This window comes from Pongo abelii, chromosome 7, assembly GCF_028885655.2.
Source record: "Pongo abelii isolate AG06213 chromosome 7, NHGRI_mPonAbe1-v2.0_pri, whole genome shotgun sequence".
NCBI lineage: Eukaryota > Metazoa > Chordata > Mammalia > Primates > Hominidae > Pongo > Pongo abelii.
The window spans coordinates 157,867,039-157,890,903 of NC_071992.2; the positions used below are offsets into that span (position 1 = coordinate 157,867,039).

The 23,865-nt window shown below is 50.2% G+C and overlaps 1 protein-coding gene, 1 non-coding gene and 1 pseudogene across 12 annotated transcripts in view; 2 read left to right on the forward strand and 1 right to left on the reverse strand.

Moving 5' to 3' along the window:
* Positions 1-23,865, reverse strand: part of LOC100451616 (maestro heat-like repeat family member 5) — a 78,606-nt gene that overhangs the window by 5,371 nt on the left and 49,370 nt on the right. For all 11 annotated transcript variants that reach the window (XM_063726852.1, XM_054518926.2, XM_054518927.2 and 8 more), the window contains 5 exons: positions 10,490-10,646; positions 8,807-8,988; positions 3,428-3,571; positions 2,935-3,049; positions 2,007-2,150 (listed from right to left, as the gene is read on the reverse strand). In XM_063726852.1, the coding sequence (XP_063582922.1) occupies positions 2,007-2,150; positions 2,935-3,049; positions 3,428-3,571; positions 8,807-8,988; positions 10,490-10,646 (742 nt within the window). The remainder of the gene's footprint in view (positions 1-2,006; positions 2,151-2,934; positions 3,050-3,427; positions 3,572-8,806; positions 8,989-10,489; positions 10,647-23,865) is intronic.
* On the forward strand, positions 8,378-8,452 carry LOC112134815 (small nucleolar RNA SNORD5). The gene has a single exon (XR_002916165.2). It is a non-coding gene; the product is annotated as a small nucleolar RNA SNORD5 (small nucleolar RNA).
* On the forward strand, positions 19,925-21,479 carry LOC100939289 (heterogeneous nuclear ribonucleoprotein A1-like; annotated as a pseudogene).

Sequence of the window (23,865 nt, forward strand, 5' to 3'; positions counted from 1 at the left end):
CTGCTTGTCCACATCCCACCTGATGCCAGGCGGGGAGCCATTCCCTCTTCTCTGGACCTGGTCCTCCTGATCTAGCAGGGCCCTTCTTTGCCTTTATGTATTCCCTGTATTCAGTGCAGGGTACAGAGGAGGCACATGGAAACTTCCTACTGATCATCTCCCTGCCTGAGAGAACATTTGGTGCACAGAAAACTGAACACTGAATGAATGAATGAATGAATGAATGAGGGAGCAAACGTGAATAACTGATTGGGTGAATGAATAGACATATAAAGAATGAACAAAATAAATAATGCAAGAATGAGTCATAGATGAAGGACCCAAGGAACAAGTGGGTGGGTGGAGGGATGTATGTGGGTGGATGAGTGGGTAGATGGATGGAGGCATGGATAGAGAGATGAATGGGTGGGTCGATGGTTGGATGGATGGATTGTTGAATGGAGGAATGAATGGGTGGGTGGATGGATGGAGGCATGGGTGGAGGGATAAATGGGTGAGTGGATGGATAGGTAGGTAAATAATTGGATGGGTGGTTGGATGGATGGAGGCATGGATGGAGAGATGAATGGATGGGTAGGTGAATAGCTGGATGAATGGGTGAGTGGATGGTTGGCTGGATGGATGGATGGGTGGAGGGATGAATGGGTATGTGGATGGGTGGGTGGATGGATGGATGGAGGGATCAATGGATAGACAGATGGGAAGATGAATGGGTGGGTGGATGGATGGAGGCATGGATGGAGAGATGAATGGATGGGTAGGTGAATAGCTGGATGAATGGGTGGGTGGGTGGATGGATAAAGGATGGAGGGATGAACAGATCAATGAGGAAGTGCTATCTAGTCTCCATCTTCCATTAAGCACCTACTATGCATCATGCACAATGCAAAGGGCTTTGCCAACTGTGACCCTAATGGAGGTCAGTCTTCTTAACCATGTGGAGGCCTGTGATTGGAACAGAATCAGAGTGAACTAGTCTGCTAGGCAAATGACTGGGATCTCTTTGGAAATGGCCCCTTCTGCTGCCTTCCCATGATGACACTTTTCTCCCATAAGCCCTGAAAATATTTATGTTTATAACAGCCTCCTCCAACAGCAACAGAAATGGGGGCTGGGCATGTCGCCTTCCCTCTGGGGTCTTAATGCAGCCCTGGGGTGGATGAGGGGAGGCTAAGGCTCCACACTTCCTGATCAGGTGAGAAAATTTCTGCCTCTAACTCAGCATTTTCATGGTGTAGAGTCAGCCAGGCAGGAAGTTTGCTGCTGCTGCCAGCCACGGCCCCTAGGGCTGACCACGTGCCAGGGACTGGTCTCTGCATGGCACTCATGACCTGCCTACCACAAGAGGCAGGCATTATTACTGCTCTCATTTTACAGATGTGGTCACTGAGGCCTGGAGAGCTGACAAAGCCTCCCAGCTAGAAGGTGCTGGAGCGGGGATAGGTCCAGGGCCTGCACTCTTAACTACTGCATGGTGCCTTGGGCCCCCACAGCAAGGGCGATGTCAGTTAAATGGGGGGCTGTAGCTGGGGTAAGGCCGATCCCCCAAAGGCGGCATCGCAGGCCTTCCCTCCCACAGCTGTCCGTGATGGGATATGGGTTATTATGGTGTTGAGGTAGAATTGGTTGGGACTGGAGAAGTCAGCAATGGGTTGGGGAGACCCATTCATAAGATTCTCAGAGGGCATTGTCCTCTCTGGGTGAGCTCTGGGATGCCATCTGGCGGGCTTCACAGTGACCACCTGGAGGTCTGCAACAAGGCCCCTCTCTCTTTCAGGTGTGGAGGAGACTCTGTGTCCGGGGAATAGACACTTTGACCCCTCCCACAACCTGCCGCATCTACAGATGAGGAAACAGGCCCAGAGAGGTGGAGTCAGGTGTCCCAAGCCACACCACCTGAAGTGACAGAGCCAGGATTCCAACCCAGTGGCCCTTGCCTACACCCGGTGCACCGGCTGTTCTGTGGGGTCGGGTGTGCACCAGCCACAGTGCCCGAGAGCCATTACCTTATCTGCGTGGAAGAGGATGTTGCTTAGGCCCTGCAGACTCAACACGCGGACCTCGGGGCTGGGGTCGCGGAGGCCTTGTGCCAGCACGGTCAAAGCAGCTTGTTTGGGAAGCACCTCCAGCAGGGCAGGGCTGTAGAGGAACTGGGGTGGCCCCCGGGAGGGCAGGCAGGTCACTCTTTTTTGAGGCGCCTGCATCTGTGTTGAGGGCTGGGGCTCTAGGACCGGAGTCTGGTGGGAGTTTCAGGGAGGGAGGTTGACCAGTGCCCTCTGGGTATCTTGGTGAACAAGTATTTGAAACCCACCTGGTTCAACCCCTCAATGTACAGCTGGGGAAACTGAGCCCCCAAAAGGGAAAGGGCCTTGCCTAAGGTCACACAGCGAGGCAAGGCCTCGCTTTTATCAAGAGCCGGGCTTGTGGGGCACCTGGGGGTAGAGCTCCCATGGAGGGCGGCCTAGGCAGCTGGTGGGTGGGAGCTGGCATGAGGCTTTCGCTTGGGTTCCCCTACTAGTGTCAGTTATGGAAACAGCACCCTCCTCGCCCCAGTCCCACCCCTGCCTGAGCTTGCAGCTCCAAAGTGTGCCACACCCAGCGGCATCTGCTTCTACCCGTTCCCCTTTGGCTTCACCCGGAGTCCCACAGGCAGGACAGGGCTGAAGTTGGAGCGTGGACCTGCCTGAGTCTGCACCCAGTGCCCCTTCAACTCTGCAGGGATTGTGCCAGGGAGGGCCGAGTGGGGAGACAGGTCCCCAAAGGCTGCAGCCCCCCTCCGAGGGCTGAGAGTGGGAAGGCAGGAATACGGGGGGGTCTGTCTAGGTAGCCTCCCCGGTCAGGGCGAGCTCTGGCATGGGTTCTGCTGGGGTGTCAAGGAGGCTGGAGGAGGAGGCTCAGGCATCTGAGGTGCTCCCTGCTGGCCTGCATCTCTACCTCGGTGAGGATGAGGATGGCCACCTTCCTCTCACACTCCTCTGGGCTCTGCAGGCTGGGCAGCAGCTGACGCAGCACCGCTGTGATCTGCTTGCAGTGGTTCTGCACCATGGCCCTGCAGGGGTGGGCCTGGGCTGGCGGTCACTGCTCAGAGCCCACCCTCCTGCCCCCGCCCATCTCATCAGGGCTGGTGTCCCAGAGCGTCCCGATGTGGCAGGCACGTTCCCACTCCCCTTGCACCCACTGGCTGCCCACTGCGTGCCAGGCTTGGGTTGGACATGCGGGAGACAGAGAAGCAGGCACAGCCCTTGTTCCCTAGAAGGTCACAGGCCAGGGTGAGGGCTGGGGGAAGACACTGCATCAACAGGCTCTGAGCGTGTGCCTGTGACTGGGGGCAGGGGGCCGTGTCCTGTCACAGCAGTCCGGATACCCAGTCCCCTGGATGGGCGTGGCCTGAAGCAGGCTGCCTCGACCTGTCCTGGCCCCACCGTACCTGGCAAGGAGGCCCACGCCCTTCGGGTAGGTGTGGATGCTGGTGAAGAGCTCCCAGGATCCCTGCAGCTCCAGGTGGGCAAAGTCATGCCAGTGCCCCGTGGTGGACAGCAGGCTCTTCAGTGCCTCCAGTGACGTGCTGCAGCTGAGCAGAGGGGACTCAGGGCTTGCCTCAGGCCACAAGCGGCCCCCTGGGCCACCCCCTGCCCTGGGAAGGGTGCCCAGCTGACCCAGATAGAAAGGCACGTTCTGGTTCCTATGCCTGGCATCACTGAGGCCCCCCGGGGCTGCTCTCTCCTGCCCTGTTTTACGCGGAAATGCTGGGACCTAGGATTGGCGGAGCTGGGCCGAGCACGGGGGGGCGGCATGTGCCCAGTCAGACCCCGGGCCTTGCTTGGGCAGGAGACCAGGGGGTGCCCTTCTAGGGAGGGGCACTCTGCTGAAGGACACCTGCCCTTCAGCTCGAGGATGGCAGCGTTTAAATATGGGCAAAGAGTACAGAGGGTAGCAGCGGGCGAGGGCGCAGGAAAGTCAGGGTGTGTGGCCTAGCGGAGCCCAGCGAGTGTCCATTCTCCACTCCCGAGATTCCTGCCCTCAGAGGACACGGAGAAACCCGCAGCACCAGCCCTCGCTTGTGAGTGATGGAGAAAGATGCTGTGCATGGCTTGTGGTGTCATCGTGTGCTTGGTAGTTGCCAGGTACCATGGACGGTGCGTCACCTGCCCAGCCTGAGGTGGCCCTCTACTGTCGCTGTCCTTCAGCAGAGGAGGGAGCAGTCCTGTCACACAGCCTGGCCAAGGGCACAGAGGTGGGGTCAAGCTGGGCCCTGGCTCCAAACCTGCCAGTGATGTCACTGTCACAGGATGTCACTGTCACTGAACGCAGTCCCTGGGGCACAGGTAGAAAGCCCCAGAATGCAGGCCCATGAAACATGAGATGGCCCTGGCTTGCTGGTGTGTCTCACTGTTCCGGCCACACACCCCCGCCCTGGCCCCTGTGCTCGGTCAGTGTAAGTGCATCACCCTGGATGTGTGAGCATGCCCGGACGAGGTTGTCAGCTTGGACCAGGCACGTTTCTGAGCAGATTTGCAAAACCGAGTGTCAAATGATGAAATGCCATCCGTGAAAGTTCTGACAGTGCCAATCCAAATGCCAGCTGGCTTGTCCTCTCGCCCCAAGCTGTGTCATAAAAAGAGGCAGCATTTTCCAGGTCACTGGCCTCAGCCACAATGTGACAATGATTTTCAGAAGAAGGGGACTTGGTGGGGGGAGTGACATTTTGTTTGCTCTGGGAGGACTCCAGAAGCTTCTGGTCCTGTGACTTCTTGGGCACTGTGTTGGCTTGTTCTTCAAGATTGCCTTGTCCCTGCAGCCCCAGCAGGGCTTCCAGAAAGATGGGCTGATTCAGCATTCTTGGGAATCCATGCCCAACTGCCCTACAGGTCCATGGAACCCAAAACCACCTCCAGCCCAGGACCCCCGGCAATGCTCAAGGACATGTGTCTCCTGAAATCCATACATAGCCCCAAGACCGATGAAGGTGGAGCCCCTTGAGTCTGTGCCTCGCCATGGACTCAAGGAACCATCCTCCGTTCCTGCTGGTCCCAACGTCGCTGCCTGCCTTCAGCCTCTTTGGACACTTGGCATCCCAGTGATGCCTGCCCCATGCTCGACCAACACTCCTTTCCCCACTCTGGCCCCGGAGAGGGCAAAGGCACCTGAGAAAGAGGAGGCAAAGCCCCTCTGCTCTCCACACTCCTCCCCAGCCTGAGGGTCCATGAGACCCTCTTCCCTCTCCCATTACCTCCTCCTCTTCTGGTTTTATTTTTATTTTTAATTGTGGTAAAATGCAAATCTCATAAAATTTACCATTTTAAGTGTACAGGTCAGTGGCATTGAGCACATTCATAATATTATGCAACCATCACCACCATCCATCTCCAGAATGTTCTCATCTTCCCACACTGAAACTCTGTCCCCATTAAACATTAACTCCCCATTCTCCCTCCATCTAGCCTCTGGCACCCAGCATTCTACTTTCTGTCTCTGTAGATTTGGCTACTCATGGACCTTAAGTAAGTGGACTCACACAGTATTTGACTCAGCGGAATGTGCTCAAGTTTCATCCATGTTGTAGCATCAGAATTTCCTTCCTTTTCAAGGCTGAGTAGTATTCCATTGTATGGATGGACCACACTGCTTATTCTAATTCACCCATTGATGAACACTTGTGTTGCTTCTACCTTTTGGTTATCGTGAGTAACACTGCTGTGAGCAGGGTGTACAAATATCTGTCCCAGGTGCCTGCTTTCCTTTCTTTTGGGTGTACACCCATTAGTGGAATTCCTGGGCCATATGGTAATTCTATATTTAATTTTTGGAGGAACTTCCATACTCTATTCCAAAGCAGCTGTGCTGTTTTACATTCCCACCAACAGTGCACAAGGCTTCTGATTTCTCCACATCCTCGCCAACACTCATTTTCTGATTTTTTTTTTGGACAGTAGCCAACCTAATGGGTGTGAAGTTCCTCCTCTTCTTTTGATCACAAGCCTTTGGCCCCAAATCCCCAGGGGACAGAGGGAAAGATGAAGATGAGATGAGGGTGAGAATGATGAGTGCCTTCGAAATAAAGAGAAACGATGTAGCCCATTCGAATTAAATAGAGTTGGCTCACATGGATGACATGTGAGAACAACGAGAATTCCTTTGTGGGGCAGGGTGGAGAATGGCTAGAGGAGGTCCCAGCTGAGAACTGACCAACGCAGGAAACATCTCTAAGGAAAAGGCTTTATTAGTGGAGGAGCAGGGGAGAGGGAAGCCCCTCTGGCAGGCCTGGCAGCACCTGTTGCAGTCCTGCCCAGGGAAGGGTGCCCTGCTCAACCCCACTCGCTGCTTCCTGGTCCCAGAGGCCTGCCCATCTAAGCAGGACATGAGAACTTCAGAGGCCCAGGGCTGGCCCCATCAGGCCTCAAGACTCGCCTGCTGCCCCATGGTGTCCTGTGCTGCCCCCGCCGTTTTGGGCATGCAGAGACAGTGGCTACTCAGCACTGCTCATCCAGATGTCCTTCTGGGCCTCTGCCCCACCTTGACAGTGCCACAGCAGCCTGGCAGGGACCTGAGACCCTGAGTCACCGGGATACACCTGGGTGACACTCTGCTCTCAGGCCTCCCTTCCTCCCTAGCTCCGTGGTGGCGCTGGGTGGCGTGGCTGCTGGTTTGGCAACCGGAGCCTGGGCCCCTTCGCCGTGGTCGAAGAGACCTGGGGCCATCCTGCTCCCTGGAGGGCGTGGGAGCCAGGCCTGGCCAATCAGAGCCGCACAGGCCCCTGTGGCCAAGGTGATTGGTTCAGGAGTGGGTATGTGAGCCAAGCTAGGCCAATCAGAGCCCAGGACTGTGCCCGTGGTGAGAGTTTTTCCTCTTGGGGCTGCGGGGGCTGCAGGAGCCACCTCCAGGGGTCCAGGAGAACCTGCCCGGAGAGGGGCCAGCGGAGCGGCCTGAGCAGAAACCACCCGTGGCCACGCGCGAGGCAGACGTCCCTGCTATATGGGGAGCCGGAGAGAGACAGACAGACGTCCCAGCTGTATGGGGAGCCCGAGAGAGAGAGAGACGTCCTTGCTGGTGGGGGAACCCGCGAGAAACAGATGTCTCAGCCGCATGGGGAGCCCCCAGTGAGACAGACAGACATTCCCACTGTATGGGGAGCCCCCAGTGAGACAGACAGACGTCCTTGCTGTATGGGGAGCCCGCGAGAGACAGACAGATGTCTCTGGCTCTTCGGGACCTTCCAGTCTATGGGTGCGGGCAGTAAAGCAGGTAAAAGGCGCAGATCACAGATGGTAGCTGATGGCGGTGCTGCGGAGAGAATAAAGCAGCAGAGGGTGGGAGGCGCCGAAGGGGCTGCTATTTTAGAGGGTGGTGGGGGAGGCCTCAGCGAGGTGCGGGTGAGCAGAGCCTGCAGAGGCAGGATGGCTGGGGGAAGAACATTCCAGCAGGGGGAGGAGCAGACGGGGTGAGGCTTTCTCCCAACCCTCCCACGTTCCGGGAGGAGAAGGTTTTATTAGCTTATTAGGAAAGATTCATGCATTTTGCATGGTTGAACTGAATAAAAAAGGAACTTCATGCACATTCGAATTCAGAGGCAAGATGAGAAGAAGTGGCATTTTTTTTTAAGTGACTTGCCTTGGGGAGAGCTGTTAAAACTGACAAATTGCGTGACGCACATCATAATACAAACAAATGAAAAGAGTCGGCCCCAGCGGTTTTTAAAGACTTGCTTATTGGATTTTTGGAAATATGACCTGGTGCAGAGGGAAGGTGAAGGCAGCCAGCCCTACTGAGGCCAGAATACGGCGGGCGGGGGAGCGGGCAACTGGCCATGATGTCAGTCCGGGCATGTGCTGAGGACCAATGAGATGCCTAAGAGGGCCTGGAAAGGCATCTGCTCCCATGGGTGAGCCCAGTTCGCCTCTGCATGGATGTGCTGTGTGGCCCAGGGGAAGCCTCTGACCCTCTCTGAGCCTCAGTTGCCTCATCTGTAGAGCAGGGACAATGACATTCATCTCGAGTCCTCGCAGGAAGCCCATTGGGGTAAGATGTGGCTCACTGCATAGGTGCTCTTGGTAACTGCTGTCCCCTTGGGGTCCCTGTATGGCAGTGACACTAAATATCTCTACTGCCAAGCACCCTCAGGTGACAGGTAAGCGGGACGAACACCTGCCTGCAGGTGCTGTCCACAGCCCCTGTGGGCCTGGCCGTGGCTGGGGCTCGGGTTCATCACTGTTGTGGGTTGAACTGTGTCCCCCCGAAAAGAGATATATTGAAGTCAACCAACGGTACCCGTGACTGTGACCTTATTTGGAAAGAAGGTCTTTGCAGATGTTATCAAGTTGAGGTCGTTAGGGTGGGGCCCTAACCCAGTGATTGGTACCCTTATAAGAAGGGGAAATTTATTCAGATGCTGAATTTAACTGTTCAACTGCTGGACCACTCAACAGACATGAACGAAAGCTTAATTCTGACAGAGCTGGAAAAAAAAGGGGGAAATTTAAACACTGGCACAGAAGGGAGAATGTCAGGTGACCACAAGGGCAGAGATGACCGTGGTGCAGCCTCAGGCCCAGGAACACCCAGCATGGCCACGAGACACTGGGAACCGGAATCAGTGAGGAAGGCCCCCTCAGGTTTCAGGGGAGCACACCCTGGTGACACCTTGGTTTGACTTCTGGCCTCCAGCACTGGGAGATGTTGCTTTGAGTCCCTGGGGTGCGTGTCTTTGTTACTGTGCCCTATGAGGCTAGCACAGTCTTTGCCCTCGGACGTCTGCGGAACCCTGTGTGTGTCTGGCCGGGCCAGGAGGCCTGGGAGGCTCTAGTCTTACCTTTGGGGGCTGGACACGGCCGCCTCCTGGGCCTGCGGCTTGGGCTGGGCCTCCCCGGGCAGGTTCAGCTCCAAGACATAGTGCATCTGGGTGAGGAGGGCCAGGAAGAGCTTGGGGTAGGCCTCCTGCACAGCCTGCTTGAACTCCCGGGCAAACTGCAGCTCATGCAGCATGTTCATGGCCTGTCGGGGGCAAGCGTGGAGTGAGGCTCCCAGGCCCTGGGTCCCGGGACCAGGGGTTCTGACCCACTGTCCCACAAAAGCCAAGTCCAAGCTTGCTCGTCCCTCCCTGCTGCAAGCTCTTCAGGACCAAGTCTAAGTGTCCACATGCTGTCCCTCCCTGTGGGGCCTGACCCCTGTGCCTCTGCAGCCTCAGCCTGGCCCTCTCTTGCACCCTCTGGACCCACCGCTTGCGTCTGGCTGCTGCTGGATGGCCTAGTGGTCCCCAGCCTCCCCCAGCTGTCCACCTGGATGCTGTCCACTCTACACCCCTGCAGACCTCCACCTTGACCCAGGGCCTCCCTCAGACCGCACACTGGATGCCGCCATCTGCCCTCTGCACTTTGCTCCTGTCTGAGGGGTGACCTGCTGGTGTCTGGGCCCTCTGCTCTGCTGCCTTGAAGGCAAGGTCCTGTGCTGTGTGGTCCCACGGTACCCTCAGCTCTGTGGCTGGCACACAGCAGGGCCTGATGCCTGGGAGTTGGAGAACCCATGGCCCTGGAAGGCAGAGTCAGCTGATAGCAGCCCCCAATCCCAAAGGCCTGCTGTGCCTGCCGGGGCCTTCAGTCCAGAATGTTCTCAGGGTGGGGCCAACACTGAGCAGTGACAACTGGGGGAGGGCAGGAACTGGCGGTGTGGTGGGGTGCAGGGAAGGCTCCCCTGCTACCCCTGGGTGGGTCTCACCCATGCTGCTGTGTGGTCCTCTGGTAGGGGGGTAGCATCAGCCCAGGGCCGACCAGGGCGGGGGTGATGGGGACGGCCAGCCAACAAATCCCCGGGCCGAGGGGGTGCTCTCCCACCGGCTGCCATTGTTAAGCCCTCATCACACCCCTGCTGCAGGCAGAAGCTTGTCTGGGGGGCTCTGGGTGGCAGGGGAGCTGCTGTGAGCTCTGGGCCACTGCTGGGGGGCCTTTGGGGCAGGGACTCAGCCTGGAAAGCTCTAAACAGCAACACAGCTGTGGCCTCACCAGGGTCCAGGTAAGGGGGACAGGTGTGGCCATGCCAGGAGGGGAGCTCATGGCTCCTGGGAGGGTGGAAGCAGTGCTGGTCTTATGAGGAAAACCAGGGGCTTCCTACAGGGGGGTGGCGGCTGCAGAGGGAAGCCTCTAAGATTCCTCTAGAATCTATGACTCCCCAGAACCCAAGCATGGGGACAGCTCTCAACTCTGTCCACACCCTTCCCTCTACCTGAAGCCCCTCTCTGAGGCTGCCCCACAGTGACTGAGTGAGTTCCCTTGCCAGCCCAGGGGACTGACACGACTGTCCTGATTCACAGACAGGAGCTCACAGCCCTCGGCCAGGAGGTGGGAGCTGGGCCTGTGTGGTCAGCCCTGGGCGGCTTTCCTCCAGGCTGGGGCTGGACTGGGTGTCTGTAGCCTGGATATGGGGTGCCCCCCTACAGCCTGGCACAGAGTGAGTGCCCGAGGTACTGCCAGTATCTGACGGGGCGGTGGCAGAGACTCACAGCCAGCGAGCGCAGGTAGGTCTTCTTGGGGCAGGGGCTGCTGTCGCTGGCACCGGTGGGCAGGGGCCGCTCCTGCAGCCAGGCCAGCAGCGTGGTCAGCACCAGGTGGCTCGTGGGCTGCTCGGCCCCCAGGGCCCTCCACAGCTGGAAGGTGTGGCTGTGGGTAGAGAGGGCATATGAGGGCAGTGCTGCCACCGAGGCCTGGCTGGGCTCAGCCACATGAGCAGGCCACCATCACCAGGGCCTGGGTGCCTGGAACAGCAAACTTAGGCTAGGCCCTGAGCTGGACCCTAGTGGGATGGGGCTCAGGGCAGATACGAGCATTGCAGGTTGGTGTGGGAGGGGCCCAAGGCGGGGGCTGGACAGGAGGCCCCTGGTCCCTGCCTGTGGTCTCACATCCACACCAGCCTCCTCCTGGATCTCCGCACTTTCAGGGTCTCTCCGCTAGCTCCTCACTCATGCTGGAGGTTTCCTAATGTGCCCTGTCTCCCAACTGCTTGTCATCTTCCCTGGCTCCCAGGTCCTGCGGACCACAGCTCCAGCTGGCACTCAAAGTCACAGCCTCCAAGCCCTCTGCTCTCTGACCTCCAGCCCCTGCCTGTGCTTCCCTTTCTCTCCTTCCCTTCCTCTGGACCCCCACATGTGCAGGCCTGGTGTTTAGAGCACTCCTTGTCCCTGACTAATTCTCCCTCATCTCTTAGGGCTCACCACAAAGTCACTTCCCTCTGGAAGCCTTCCCTGACTACTCCCTCCTAGTCTGGGTTTGCTGGGGCCCAGCTCCTCAGGCCCAACCTGCTTCAAGTGACAGGTCCTCACTAGCATGAGCACAGTGCTTTACAGTTTGTAGACTGCCCATTTTGCAGATGGGGCCACTAAGGACGAGAGAGGAGACCTGTCCTGATCAAGGCCCTGTCTTGGAACTGGGGAGCCTGGAGGCCAGGGCTGTCCAGTCCTGTGGCCTTTCCATGGTTCCATGGGGCATGGCTCGGTGAGGCCTGGAGGGAAGGAAGGGACAGCTGGATTGCCCTGAGATGCTGGTGACCACGATGGCCCTGTTTACTGCCCTAAATGGTCTTTGGGTCTGAGTGTTGGGTGGAAGGGGTTCGAGGGGCAGGAGGGCCCCTGGCATGAGGAAGCTGGGGCTGCGAGGACCACAGGAGGGTGGCTCCATGCGCTCCCACCCCTGCTTTAAGACAGACTCAAGGGCGGCTGCCCTTTAAACCCTGGGGAAGCCACTCCAGGACCATCTGACCCTTGGCTGGGTGGGCGCGGCAGCTCGGAGGACTCTATGAGTTTCCACCCAGCTGGAAAGAGCCGGGTCTTTGGAGTCAGAAGGGTCTAGGCTCAGACCCCCACTCTGCCCCATGCTGGCTGTGTGACCTTGGGTGAGTCACTTAACCCCTCTGAGCCTTGGATTCCTGGCCGCAGAGTAGTGGGCAATGCCTGCCTCAAGAGGCTTAAGCGGGAGGATTCTCCCCCGAGCGAGTGTGCATGCCCAGAGGGCGGGTGTTTCTATTCTGCTGCCGGCGGGCCTGCCCCTCAGTCAGCAGGTGTGAGCCGAGCGCCATTGCGTGCAGACAGTGTCCCAGGGGACCAAGCAGTGGCGGAACCGGCAGGAGTCCCCGACCTCCTGTGCATGACAGCCTCGTGGGACACAGCAGGAAGCGCAGTGTGCCGGATGCTCAGTGCTGCTCAAGAGAAAAAAGCAGCATGCGGGGCAGGGGGAGAGTCTGGGTGCCTTCGGTTTCAGACAGGGCAGTCGGGGACGCATCCCCTGAGAAGGGGACACTTGAGCAAAGCCCTGAGGATATCGGGAGGGAGCCAGGCAGTGATGCGAGGGAGAGAAGCTTCCAGACAGACAGCCCTGAGACAGCTCAATTCCTGGTGTGTTCAAGGGACAGAAAGAAAGGCCAGTGTCATTGGGGTGGAGTGGGGAGGGGAGAGGAGGAAAGACGGTGATATCATCGGGGCCACAGCACAACCTTGATGGCTGCTGTGGAGGCTTTGAATGAGATGGGACCACTGGAGGATTTTATGCAGAGTTGTGGCATGGGCCTACGTGTGTTCTTCAAGGATGGGGCTGGGGGTGGGGGGCGACTGGAAGTGGGCAAGTCACTGCAGGTGAGAGGCGGTGGTGTCCTGGGCTACGGTGGTGGCAGCAGGGGAGGGACACAGGCGGAGGTGGAGCTGGCAGGGTTTCCTAGGGGATGGGATGTGGGTGTAGAGAAGAGTTGGATGGCATCAAGAATTCCAGCCTGAGACGCTGGGAGCACAGAGTCACCAGGTGTGACATGGGGAAGCCTGCAGGAGGGGCAGGTTGGGGGAGGCCAGGGGTGTGGCCTGGCTGGGTCGGTGGGAGACGCCTGTGTGACATCCAAGGGCTGCTGTCAGGGGGTTGGGGGAGAGGCCTGGGCCAGAGGTGTCAGTATTTAGGGGATATTTGAAGCCATGGGAATGGATGTGGCCACCATGAAACTGAGTGTAGCTGAGGAGGAGGATCAAGGGTCAGCCCTGTGGCCCCAGGGCTATGAAATCTGGGAGATGAGGAGGAGCCAGTGGAGGAGGCTGAGCGGGAGTGGCTGGGGAAGTAGGAGGAGAGCCGGAGAGGGCAGCGTTCCCAGGAGGAGAGAGTCACTGGCTGAGTCAAATTCTGCTGACAGGTCACATAAGGTGGGGACAGAGAATGGACTATTGGACCTAGTGACATGAGGTTACTGATGACCTTGACAAGAACATTTTATTGGAGCAGCAGTGGACAAAGTCTGGTTCATGTGGGTCTACGAAGGAATGGGAGCTACAAGTCACAACCCAAAGACAAACAACCCAATTCAAAAGTGGAGAAAGGGCTTGAACAGGCATTTCTCCAAAAAAGATAGGCAAATGGCCAATAAGCACATGAACCAATGCTCAGGGAAACACAAATCAAAACCACAATATGTCACTTCACACCTCCTAGGATGGCTACAGCCCCAAGATGAGAAACACCAAGTGCTGGTGCGTATGTGGAGACACAGAAACCCTGGTACATTGCTGGTGAAAATAGAGAATGGTGCAGTTGCTATGGAAAATGGTACAGCAGTTCCTCAAAAAGCTAAACATAGTACGGCCACATGGCCCAGAAACTTCACTCCTAGGTACACACCCAAAATAGCTGAGAGAAGGGTCTCGAACATGCTTGTATGCCAATGCTGACAGCATCGTTATTCATGATGGCCCAAAGGTGGAGGCCACCCCGAGTGTCCATCAACAGATGAATGGATAAATAAAATGTGGCCTACTCGTGCAGTGGATTATTATTCAGCAATGAAAAGAAATGAAGTTCCGATACATGCTATGGCATGGATGAACCTTGAAAACATTAGGCAGAGGGAAAGAATCCAGACCCGAAAGGACAAATATCATATCATTCCACTTACATGAAATGTTGAGAATAGCCAAATTCATAAGACAGGAAGTAGATTAGAGGTTATCAAGGGCTATAGGGAGGGGAAGATGGGGAATTATTATTTAATAGTTACACAGCTTCTGTGTGGGGTGATAAAAAAGTTTTAGAATTAGACAGTGGTGATAGCTGTGCAACAACGGCAAATATAATTAATGCCACTGAATCATACACTTAAAAGTGAATAAAATGACAAAGTTTATATTATACATATTTTACTACAATTAAAAAATCATGTAATATGCCAAACCCATTGAATTGTACACTTTAAATGGACAAATTGTGTAGTATGTGAGTTATAGCTCAATAGATCTGTTTTTTAAAAAAATGAATGAGAAGACTTCTTCATCTTCCGGTAGTGGTGCACTAAGCTACTTGAATCAGCTCCTCCACTGAAAACAACTACAAAGGTTGGAGAAAATATAAACATGTAGGCTGGGCATGGTGGCTCATACCTGTAATTCCAGCACTTTGGGAGGCAGAGGTGGGTAGATCACTTGAGGTCAGGAGTTCGAGACCAACCTGGCCAACATGATGAAACCCCATCTCTACTAAAAACACAAAAATTAGGTGTAGTGGCACGTGCCTATAATTCCAGCTACTTGGGAGGCTGAGGCAGGAGAATAGCTTCAACCCAGGAGGCAGAGGTTGCAGTGAGCCGAGATTGTGCCACTGCTCTCTAGCCTGGGTGACGAAGTGAGACCCTGTCTCAAAAAGAAAAAAAAAAAAAGAAAATATAAACAAGGGTCCTGAGAGTATTAAAGAGATGACAAGACTGTAAGAAATTGCAAGGCCAACATGTGGGGAATATGACGACCCTGAGGGGTGGGGAGCAGGAAAGCTACTGATGCCTTGGGGGCATCTGACAATTCTGGAAAATTAGATCCTTTGTTCTGACAGCCTTGTGGGATGAAGGGACAGAGACCTAAGCTCAGAGACTGCACAACATGGTTAATCTCATAGGAGACCCTCGGCCACTTCCAGACTGGTGCCTAAGCAGGTGTGAAAAACCCAAGCAAATTTCAGCCACGTTTGAGTTGAATGGGGGCATCCAGGGAACCTAAAGCATTGGATTAGGTTTAAGGTAATCACGGGCTTACCTTAGGTATCCTTAGGTGCTTGGCAGAGACAAAGACAAGTTGTTTTTGTTGGAGGAAAATACCTTAATTATGGGCCCCAAATCATTCCTACATTTTTTTTTTCCAAAAACAACATCCAGTATGTAGTCAAAAGATAATCAGACACATGAGAAAGGCAGACTCCATCGGCAACATACAGCAAGAATAACAAATAAAGTAGACCTGAAAACTTAGAATTGTCAGGCATGAACTATGAAACAAATACTTGACTATGAATGCAGGAATAAAAGACAAGCTTAAAAATGTCTTCAGGGACTAGGAACCTAGAAGTGATATAGCAGGCGAGAAAAAGAACCAAAATGACATTTTAGAAATAAAAAATACCAAATCTGAAATAAAAAAAATGCAATGGAAAACTTTAACATCACATTGACATGGTTAAAGGAGAACTAATGAACTAGAAGATAACTCAAAATAAATTATACAGAATTCAGCAATGAGGGACACAAATATGGGGTAAGCCGAAGGGAAGTAAGAAATTGTGCTGAATATCTTCCGCTTGCTCCCGCAGATATAATATCTGCTCTTCCCCATCCTGCCTCATGCCCCAGGAAGCTGACCTGTATAGACGGCATCAAGAAGCTCTCTTGACCTTTGGCTTCCAGTTGACTTGGCTAATGGTGAGCACTAGCAGGAGGTCAGAAGGTGGGAGTGGAGGGAAGTCAGGGTATTTATACCGCAGAGTCTCTCCCTGTGGGTGGCCACAGGATTGCTGTGTCCCTCTGTCCTGTGGTCTAGCCATATAGACATCCTTGGTTCTGGGAGCACTCCCATTCCCTGCCCCTTTAGGTCTAGAAGGTGGCAATGACTCAACATTGTTACTTTTCCTGGGGCACTGGCCCTTCCCCTGTCAGTCACATTAAACTCTACCCCTTGTCCAATAGCTCTTTTATTAAATTTTCCACCTCAACCAATTTGAGTGTGTTATCTGTTCCCCTCAGCACTCTGAGTGATCTAGTGAAATAGAGGATATGGTAAGATATTGACATGTGCCTAATCAGTGCCCTAGAAGGAAAGTGAGAGAGAATGCAGGAGAAGCACTATGTGGAGAGATAATGGCTGGGATTCTTCCAGAACCAGAATATTCCAGAACAGGAATTCAAGACAGGATAAACATAAAGAAACCCATTCCTAGACACACTGTGGTGACTTATCAGACAAATAAAAACAAACAAAACAACAAACTTTCCCAAACCAGAAAAAACCAGAGTACTGTAAAACCAGTCACGGGATAAAGCACATAGCGTGATGAAAAGAGCAGCTGCCCTGCTGATAGCTGACTTCTCAACAGCAGCAATGGAAGCCAGTGACAGTGGGATGTTAGCTTGGCGTGCAGAAAGAAAATAACTGCCAGTATTGAATTCTATACCCAGTGAAGTGTCTATCAAAATTGAAGATGAAATGAAGACATTTTCATATAAAACTGAAAGCATTTGCTAACAGCAGACCCAAATTAAAGGGGGTTCTAAAGGATGTGCTTTAGGTTGGAGGAAAATGGCCTCAGGTGAGGGGTATGAGGCTTAAAAAGAAATGAAGAGCAAAGAAAATAGTGAAAATGTGGGCAACTCTAAATGAATATTGACTTGTGAGATTTAAAAATATACAGAATTAAACGACAAGGGCACTAAAATTGGGAATGTGTTCAGTCAGTTGAAGACTCTGAAGGTTCTTTTTTTTTGGTCTGGAAAGAAAGTAAAGATGGTAAATTCAATCCCAAATATATAAACAATTATATTACATGTAAATTGAATAAATGCTTCAATTAAAGACAAAGGTCATCAGGCTATAAAAACCCAACTAAATGCTGTTTACAAAAGACACATCTAAAACAAAAGAATGTAGAAATAGCAAAAGTCTGGAAAAAGGCATACTATGCAATATCAACAAAAGAAAACTGGTGTTATTATGACTAGAGACTTAATATTAAACAATATAAACTCTAAAAAACTACAGTAATATTAGGCAAATGGAAATCTCCAAGTATCTGCAACATAATGCCCTTCATATGAAAGTATAAAAATTATAACTCACATGAAATTATAATTTATATGAAATTAGAAAAACAATAAAGTACTTTTAGGAATATGTTTAGGTGCAATAAAACTAAATAAAAGAAAGCAACGGAATGATGAACCTTAGATATGGTGAGCCAGGGGACTGGAAATTAGCAATGGCGGACAACACAATAGAAACGTGTGCAGGATACTTGAATAGGCATATCACCAGAGGCTAAAAAGAAATGAAAAGATGTTCAGCTTCTTTATTTAATCATGAAAGTGGGAACGAATACCACAATACTGATTAATAGCACCACCAGATTGACTAAAACTTTGATTACTGGCTAAAAAGTGAATGCTAAGTGTTAGTAAACTGCGGAGTAACAAGAACTCTAAAAAAAATACTGCTGAGAGTGTGAATCAGTACAAGCTCTTTGGAAACATTTTGCATTATGTATTAGAGTTGGATATATGTATAGCTTTATGATGCAGACATTTCCATCCTAGATGCATACACTGTGGAAACTGAGAGCTTATGTACATCCAGGCACATGTATAAGCAAGTTCACTGCAGCATTGCTAACCATAGTACCAAATAGGAAATGACCCAAATGTTAACCTATAGTAAAAAGAATAATTGGCATTCATAAAATGGAATACTATACAGCAACAAAAATGAATGAACTACAACATGTTAAAATGAATCTTAGACACATCATATTGGAGGAAAAAAAAAAAGCCAGACATGCTGGGCATGGTGGCTCATGCCTATAATCTCAGCGCTTTGGGACGTCAAGGTGGAAGGACTGCTTGAGGCCAGGAGTTTGAGATCAGCCTGGGCAACATAATGAGACCCCACCTCTTCAAAAAAAAAATTAGCCAGGTGTAGTGATGCATGCCTGTAGTCCTAGCTACTCATGAGGCTAAGGTGGGAGGATCACTTGAGCCCAGGAGTTTGAGGTTACGATGAGCTATGATTGTACCACTACATTCTAGCCGGGGCAACTAAGTGAGACCTTGTCTCAACAAACAAACAAACACCCAAGCCAGACAACAGAAGAATATTGGAAGACTACATATTGTACAATTCTGTTTATACTTTTAGGACACACCCCACCATGATTTCGCGTATTTCTAAGAAAGAAAAAATGGCCAAGATGGGAGTCTTATAGGAGACCCCAGCATAGAGCTGGGACCCAAAGGTCTGCATGTACGGTTTAAGGGTGATCAAAATAAACAAACAAAACTCGGCCCTGCAGAAAGAAAAATCGAGAAAACTTTCATGCTTCAGTCAGCATACTGGGTGGAATTGGGAAGGGGTACGGATATCCTGAGGATTTGAACCCAAACCTGTTTGGATGCCTGAATTCACACCAATGTGGCCCAATAAAATCTCAAGCAGAGACTTTTAAATTTAAAGTGGTCTCAAACTAACAGTGCCCCCAGGTGACTGGCAGAAAACTATATAAATCCAGGTGTTAAGGCACCATCAATGTAAAATGCACCCTGATTTCATAAATGTTAAAATGTGAAAAAAAATGCTTCTTAGAGTTGAGGAAACAAGATAAAAATTCCAATACAATAAAATAGAACTGTAAACTTCTAGGTAGCTGAAGACGATGCCTGTTGCCTAGGTCTCCACCTCTCAAAATTTCCTTGAGATACAACAGAAAAAGAAGGGAAATAAAAATGCACAAAAACTATGACTCCAGTGCAAATTCAGAGAGTTCCCGAACTTCAAAATTAAGCAGAAAGAGAAGAGTGTCAACCTTAGCATGAAATCTCTACTGCTCCCGCCCTATCCCGTTCTACCATAAGGCTTTGATAAAGGCAGGCTGAGAGAAACTGGGGGGAAAGAGGGAAGGGAGGAGCTAGCAACAGGGCTTGAGATTGATATAAAGCCTAAAGCACCTTCTAGAAGACTAAGTCCACCCTAAGTCTTAAAAAAAAAAAAAAAAAAGTTCAGGTGTCAGAGCCCCAATCACAGAGAAGTGACTTAAAAGTATGCCTGCTTTGGAGGGCGGTCTTCAAAATGCACAGATTTTGGGAAAGGAAAGGGCAAAAAAGAAAGCAGAGGTATCCTTTGGAGATTAGGTGGTGATAGGGAAAGAGGTAAAAGGGAAAAATGTACAGCCCTGTAATAGAAATGGAACCAAAACATTGGAGGATCCATAATCCTTTTGCTTACCACCCAAACAGTCTATTAAATTATCTGGACTTTGCTGTATTGACAGAAGAGGGTGCCATTGAACTTAAAATCACATAAAACACTCAAAGAACACAAACATGAACAGGAACAAAATTAACAGATCCATAGAATTATTGTAAAAAATGAGAAAACAAAAATCAGCACACACAAAATAAGGAACTCCCCCCTGGAAAAAATCACAATACAAGAAAAAACCCTAAGACTACATTCATTCTACGTGTCATTAAATATGCTCAAATAAGCATTTAAAGATATGAAAACTACCTTGAATTATGAGTTCAAAAAAGGACAAAAAAATCCAACAGGAGCTGCAAAGAGAGTTGATTGACTTCAGGAAAGAAATGGATGAGATGAAGAAATTATCTCAGAAATGAAGAAAGAGTATAAGGTGTCCAAGAGAGATAAGACTCAAATGATAATTTAAAAAGGGGCATTTAGGCAAACAAGAAAAGCAACCAAGAGGATGAAAGTGAATTTAAGAAAGAGTCAACGGGGTCAGAGGGAAAGTAGTGAAAATGGAAGACAGGAGGAATAGCATTTGTATTATTGGAGTCCCTGAGGAAGAAAAACAGCAATGGAACGTGACTGATATTTACAACTTTAACCAAGAAAATTTTCCGGGAGTAGCAACCTCAAAAACATTTCAATTCTTTTTTTCTTCTGCCCGTGGATGCCCCTGAAGAAGCATCGTTAAAGTCTCTCTTCTTCCTGCTGTCATGTCTAAGTCCGAGTCCCCTAAAGAGCCCGAACAGCTGAGGAAACTCTTCATTGGAGGGTTGAGCTTTGAAACAACAGATGAGAGCCTTGAGGAGCCATTCTGAGCAATGGGGAACACTCACGGACTGTGTGGTAATGAGAGATTCCAACACCAAGCGTTCCGGGGGTTTTGGGTTTGTCACGTATGCCACTGTGGAGGAGGTGGATGCAGCCACGAATGCAAGGCCACACAAGGTGGATGGAAGAGTTGTGGAACCAAAGAGAGCTGTCTCAAGAGAAGATTCTCAAAGATCAGTTGCCCAATTAACTGTGAAAAAGATATTTGTTGGTGGCATTAAAGAAGACACAGAAGAACATCACCTAAGGGATTATTTTGAACAATTTGGAAAAATTGAAGTGACTGAAATCACGACTGACTGAGGCAGTGGCAAGAAAAGGGGCTTTGCCTTTGTAACCTTTGACAACTATGACTCTGTGGATAAGCTTGTCATTCAGAAATACCATACTGTGAATGGCCACAGCTGTGAAGTTAGGAAAGCCCTGTCAAAGCAAGAGATGGCGAGTGCTTCATCCAGCCAAAGAGGTCGAAGTGGTTCTGGAAACTTTGGTGGTGATTGTGGCAGTGGTTTCGGTGGGAATGACAACTTTGGTCATGGAGAAAACTTTAGTGGTTGTGGTGGCTTTGGTGGCAGCCATGGTGGTGGTGGGTATGGTGGCAGTAGGGATGGCTATAATGGATTTGGTAATGATGGAAGCCATTTTGGAGGTGGTGGAAGCTACAATGATTTTGGCAATTAGAACAATGAGTCTTCAAATTTTGGCCCTATGAAGGGAGGAAACTTTGGAGGCAGAAGCTCTGGCCCCTATGGTGGTGGAGGCCAATACTTTGCTAAACCATGAAACCAAGGTGGCTATGGCAGTTCCAGTAGCAGCAGTAGCTATGGCAGTGGCAGAAGATTTTAATTAGGAAACAAAGCTTAGCAGGATAGGAGAGCCATAGAAGTGACAGGGAAGCTACAGGTTACAACAGATTTGTGAACTCAGTCAAGCACAGTGGTGGCAGGGCCTAGCTGCTACAAAGAAGACATGTTTTAGGCAAATACTCATGTGTATGGGCAAAAAACTCGAGGACTGTATTTGTGACTAATTGTATAACAGGTTATTTTAGTTTCTGTTCTGTGGAAAGTGTAAAGCATTCCAACAAAGGGTTTTAATGTAGATTTTTTTTTTTTGCTCCCACGCTGTTGATTGCTAAATGTAATAGTCTGATCGTGATGCTGAATAAATGTCTTTTTTTTTTTTTAAATGTGTGGTGTAAAGTTAGTCTACTCTGAAGCCATCTTGGTAAACTTCCCCAACAGTGTGAAGTTAGAATTCCTTCAGGGTGATGCCAGGTTCTATTTGGAATTTATGTACAACCTGCTTGGGTGGAGACGCCATTGTCTTCAGAAACCTTGGTGTAGTTGAACTGATAGTTACTGTTGTGACCTGAAGTTCACCATTAAAAGGGATGGCCCAAGAAAAATCATGGAATTGTTGGTTATAAAAATGATTGTTGGCACATCCTATGAAATATATATAAATTGAATAATGGTACCAGATAAAACTATAGATGGGAATGAAGCTTGTGTATCATCCATTATCATGTGTAATCAATAAATGATTTAATTCTCTTGAAAAAAAAAAGATCTCAATCTACAAAATCAAAGAATGTACCAGGTGCCTGGGAACATTAACCCAGAATGATCAGCTCTGAGACATTTCCTAACTAAATGATTAGATTTCAAAGATTACAAAAAAATCTTAAAGTCTCTGGGCAAAAAGATCAAATAACTTACAAACTCCAAAAAAACCCCTATTGTCATTAACTTTTAAAAAACAACGCAAGGCAACGATGAAACAACATATAAAAAATACTTAATAAAATAAAATGTGAACAAAGAATTTTATATCCAGCCAAACCATTCTTCAAATAAAGAACTTTCAACATAAAAGAACCTAAAGAATTCTGAATCTTTTGGAGGATGACTAAGATGACTGGAAAACTTCAGCCTAGGAACTGATGGTGTGCCTGTAAACACGAAGTGTGGAGATGAGGGTGGAGCAGTAGAGTGTCAATGTTCAGTGTTTTGACAAAGTACAAATATGTAACTGAAAAATGGGAGAAGAAAGGAAACAGAAAGAGGAAAATAGAATAATTTCACTGACTGTTGTGCAGAAAATAGGTGGGAATTAAAGAGTATTGGGGTAGGAGGTGGGACACGGACACAGGACCAAATTGGGGACTAGCTATCACAGGGATGGGGCAGAAGCACCTTTCCATAAGGCACACCCACCGGCGTGCCATGTCAGTTTACCATGGCCATGGTTACGCCGGGAGGTTACCACCTCTTTCCACGGCAATGACCTGATGACCCCGAAGTTACCACCCTTTTCCTAAGAATTTCTGCATAAAATACCCCGTAATTTGCACGTAATTAACTGCAGAAGTGCCTCTGAGCTGCTCCTCTGGGCTCACGGCCTCTGGGTAGCCCTGCTCTGTAAGGAGCAGGCCTCTGCTGCTGCTGCGCATGGCCGCTTCAATCAAAGTTGCTGTCTAACACCATTGGCTTGCTCCTGAATTTTTTCCTGGGCAAGGCTAAGAACCTTCCTGGGGTAAGCCCCACCTTTGGGGCTCACCAGCCCTGCATCAGTATCAAATAAAAAGGATAAACCTGGCCAGGCACGTTGGCTCACGCCTGTAATCCCAGCACTTTGGGAGGCTGAGGGGGGTGGGTCACCTGAGGTCAGGAGTTCAAGACCACCAGCCTGGCCAATATGGCAAAACCCTGTCTTTACTAAAAATACAAAAATCAGCCAGGCGTGGTGGTGCACACCTGTAATCCCAGCTACTTGGGAGGCTGAGGCAGAGGAATTGCTTCAACCTAGGAGGCGGAGGTTGCACTGAGCTGAGATTGCACCACTGTACTCCAGCCTGGGTGACAGAGCAAGACTCCGCCACACACACACACACACACACACACACAAAGATAAACCTGATATTAAAGGGCTGAATAATAAAATGGGGACTAAGGGACTAAGGGCATTAAAATAGGTTAGGAGCACAAAGGTAACAACTAGGACAAAAATGCATTTCCTAGATTAAAACAAAACTGAAGTTAAAGAGCAAAGAATGCACCTCTTGTAGAGAGAGAAACAGCAAATATCATGGAATACACACAACTACAAAATGTCATGACAGATAAACATATCAATCGCATCAATATCGACAGGCTTCACTCACCTATTACAAAAGATTTTCAATTTGGATTACAAATCAGGACAAACTTTGTGCTGTATTTAAGATGGAGACCTAAAACAAAGGGATTCCCAAAGGCTAAAATAAAGAAGTAGAGAAATGCATACTGGGCAAATGGAAAAATAAAAAAGCAGGTTAATAATTCTGAACAGACAGTAGAATTCAAGTCCCCAAAGCATTAAGTGTGACAAAGCAGGGCATCTCAATACTAAAAGTCATGGTTCATAAACATAGAATACTTATGACTATGTATGTGGCAAATAACATGGCAACCACCTTCACAAAGTAAAAGTCCAGGGATTGAAAGTATAGATAGAGACACACCAACGTTTCTTTAGCGAGACTTTAACACACACTCAGTCCAAGACAGATCAAGAGGACAGAAATTAAGTATGTAGAAAACCTCGACAACACAATCAAGGTAAACCTTATACATATAGAGGCACACCTCGTTTTACTGTGTGTCACTTTATTGTACTTTGCGGATATTGCATTTTTTACGAGTTGAGGGTCTGTGACAACCCAGCGTCGAGCAAGTCTGTTGGTGCCATTTTTCCAGCAGTGTGTGCTCACT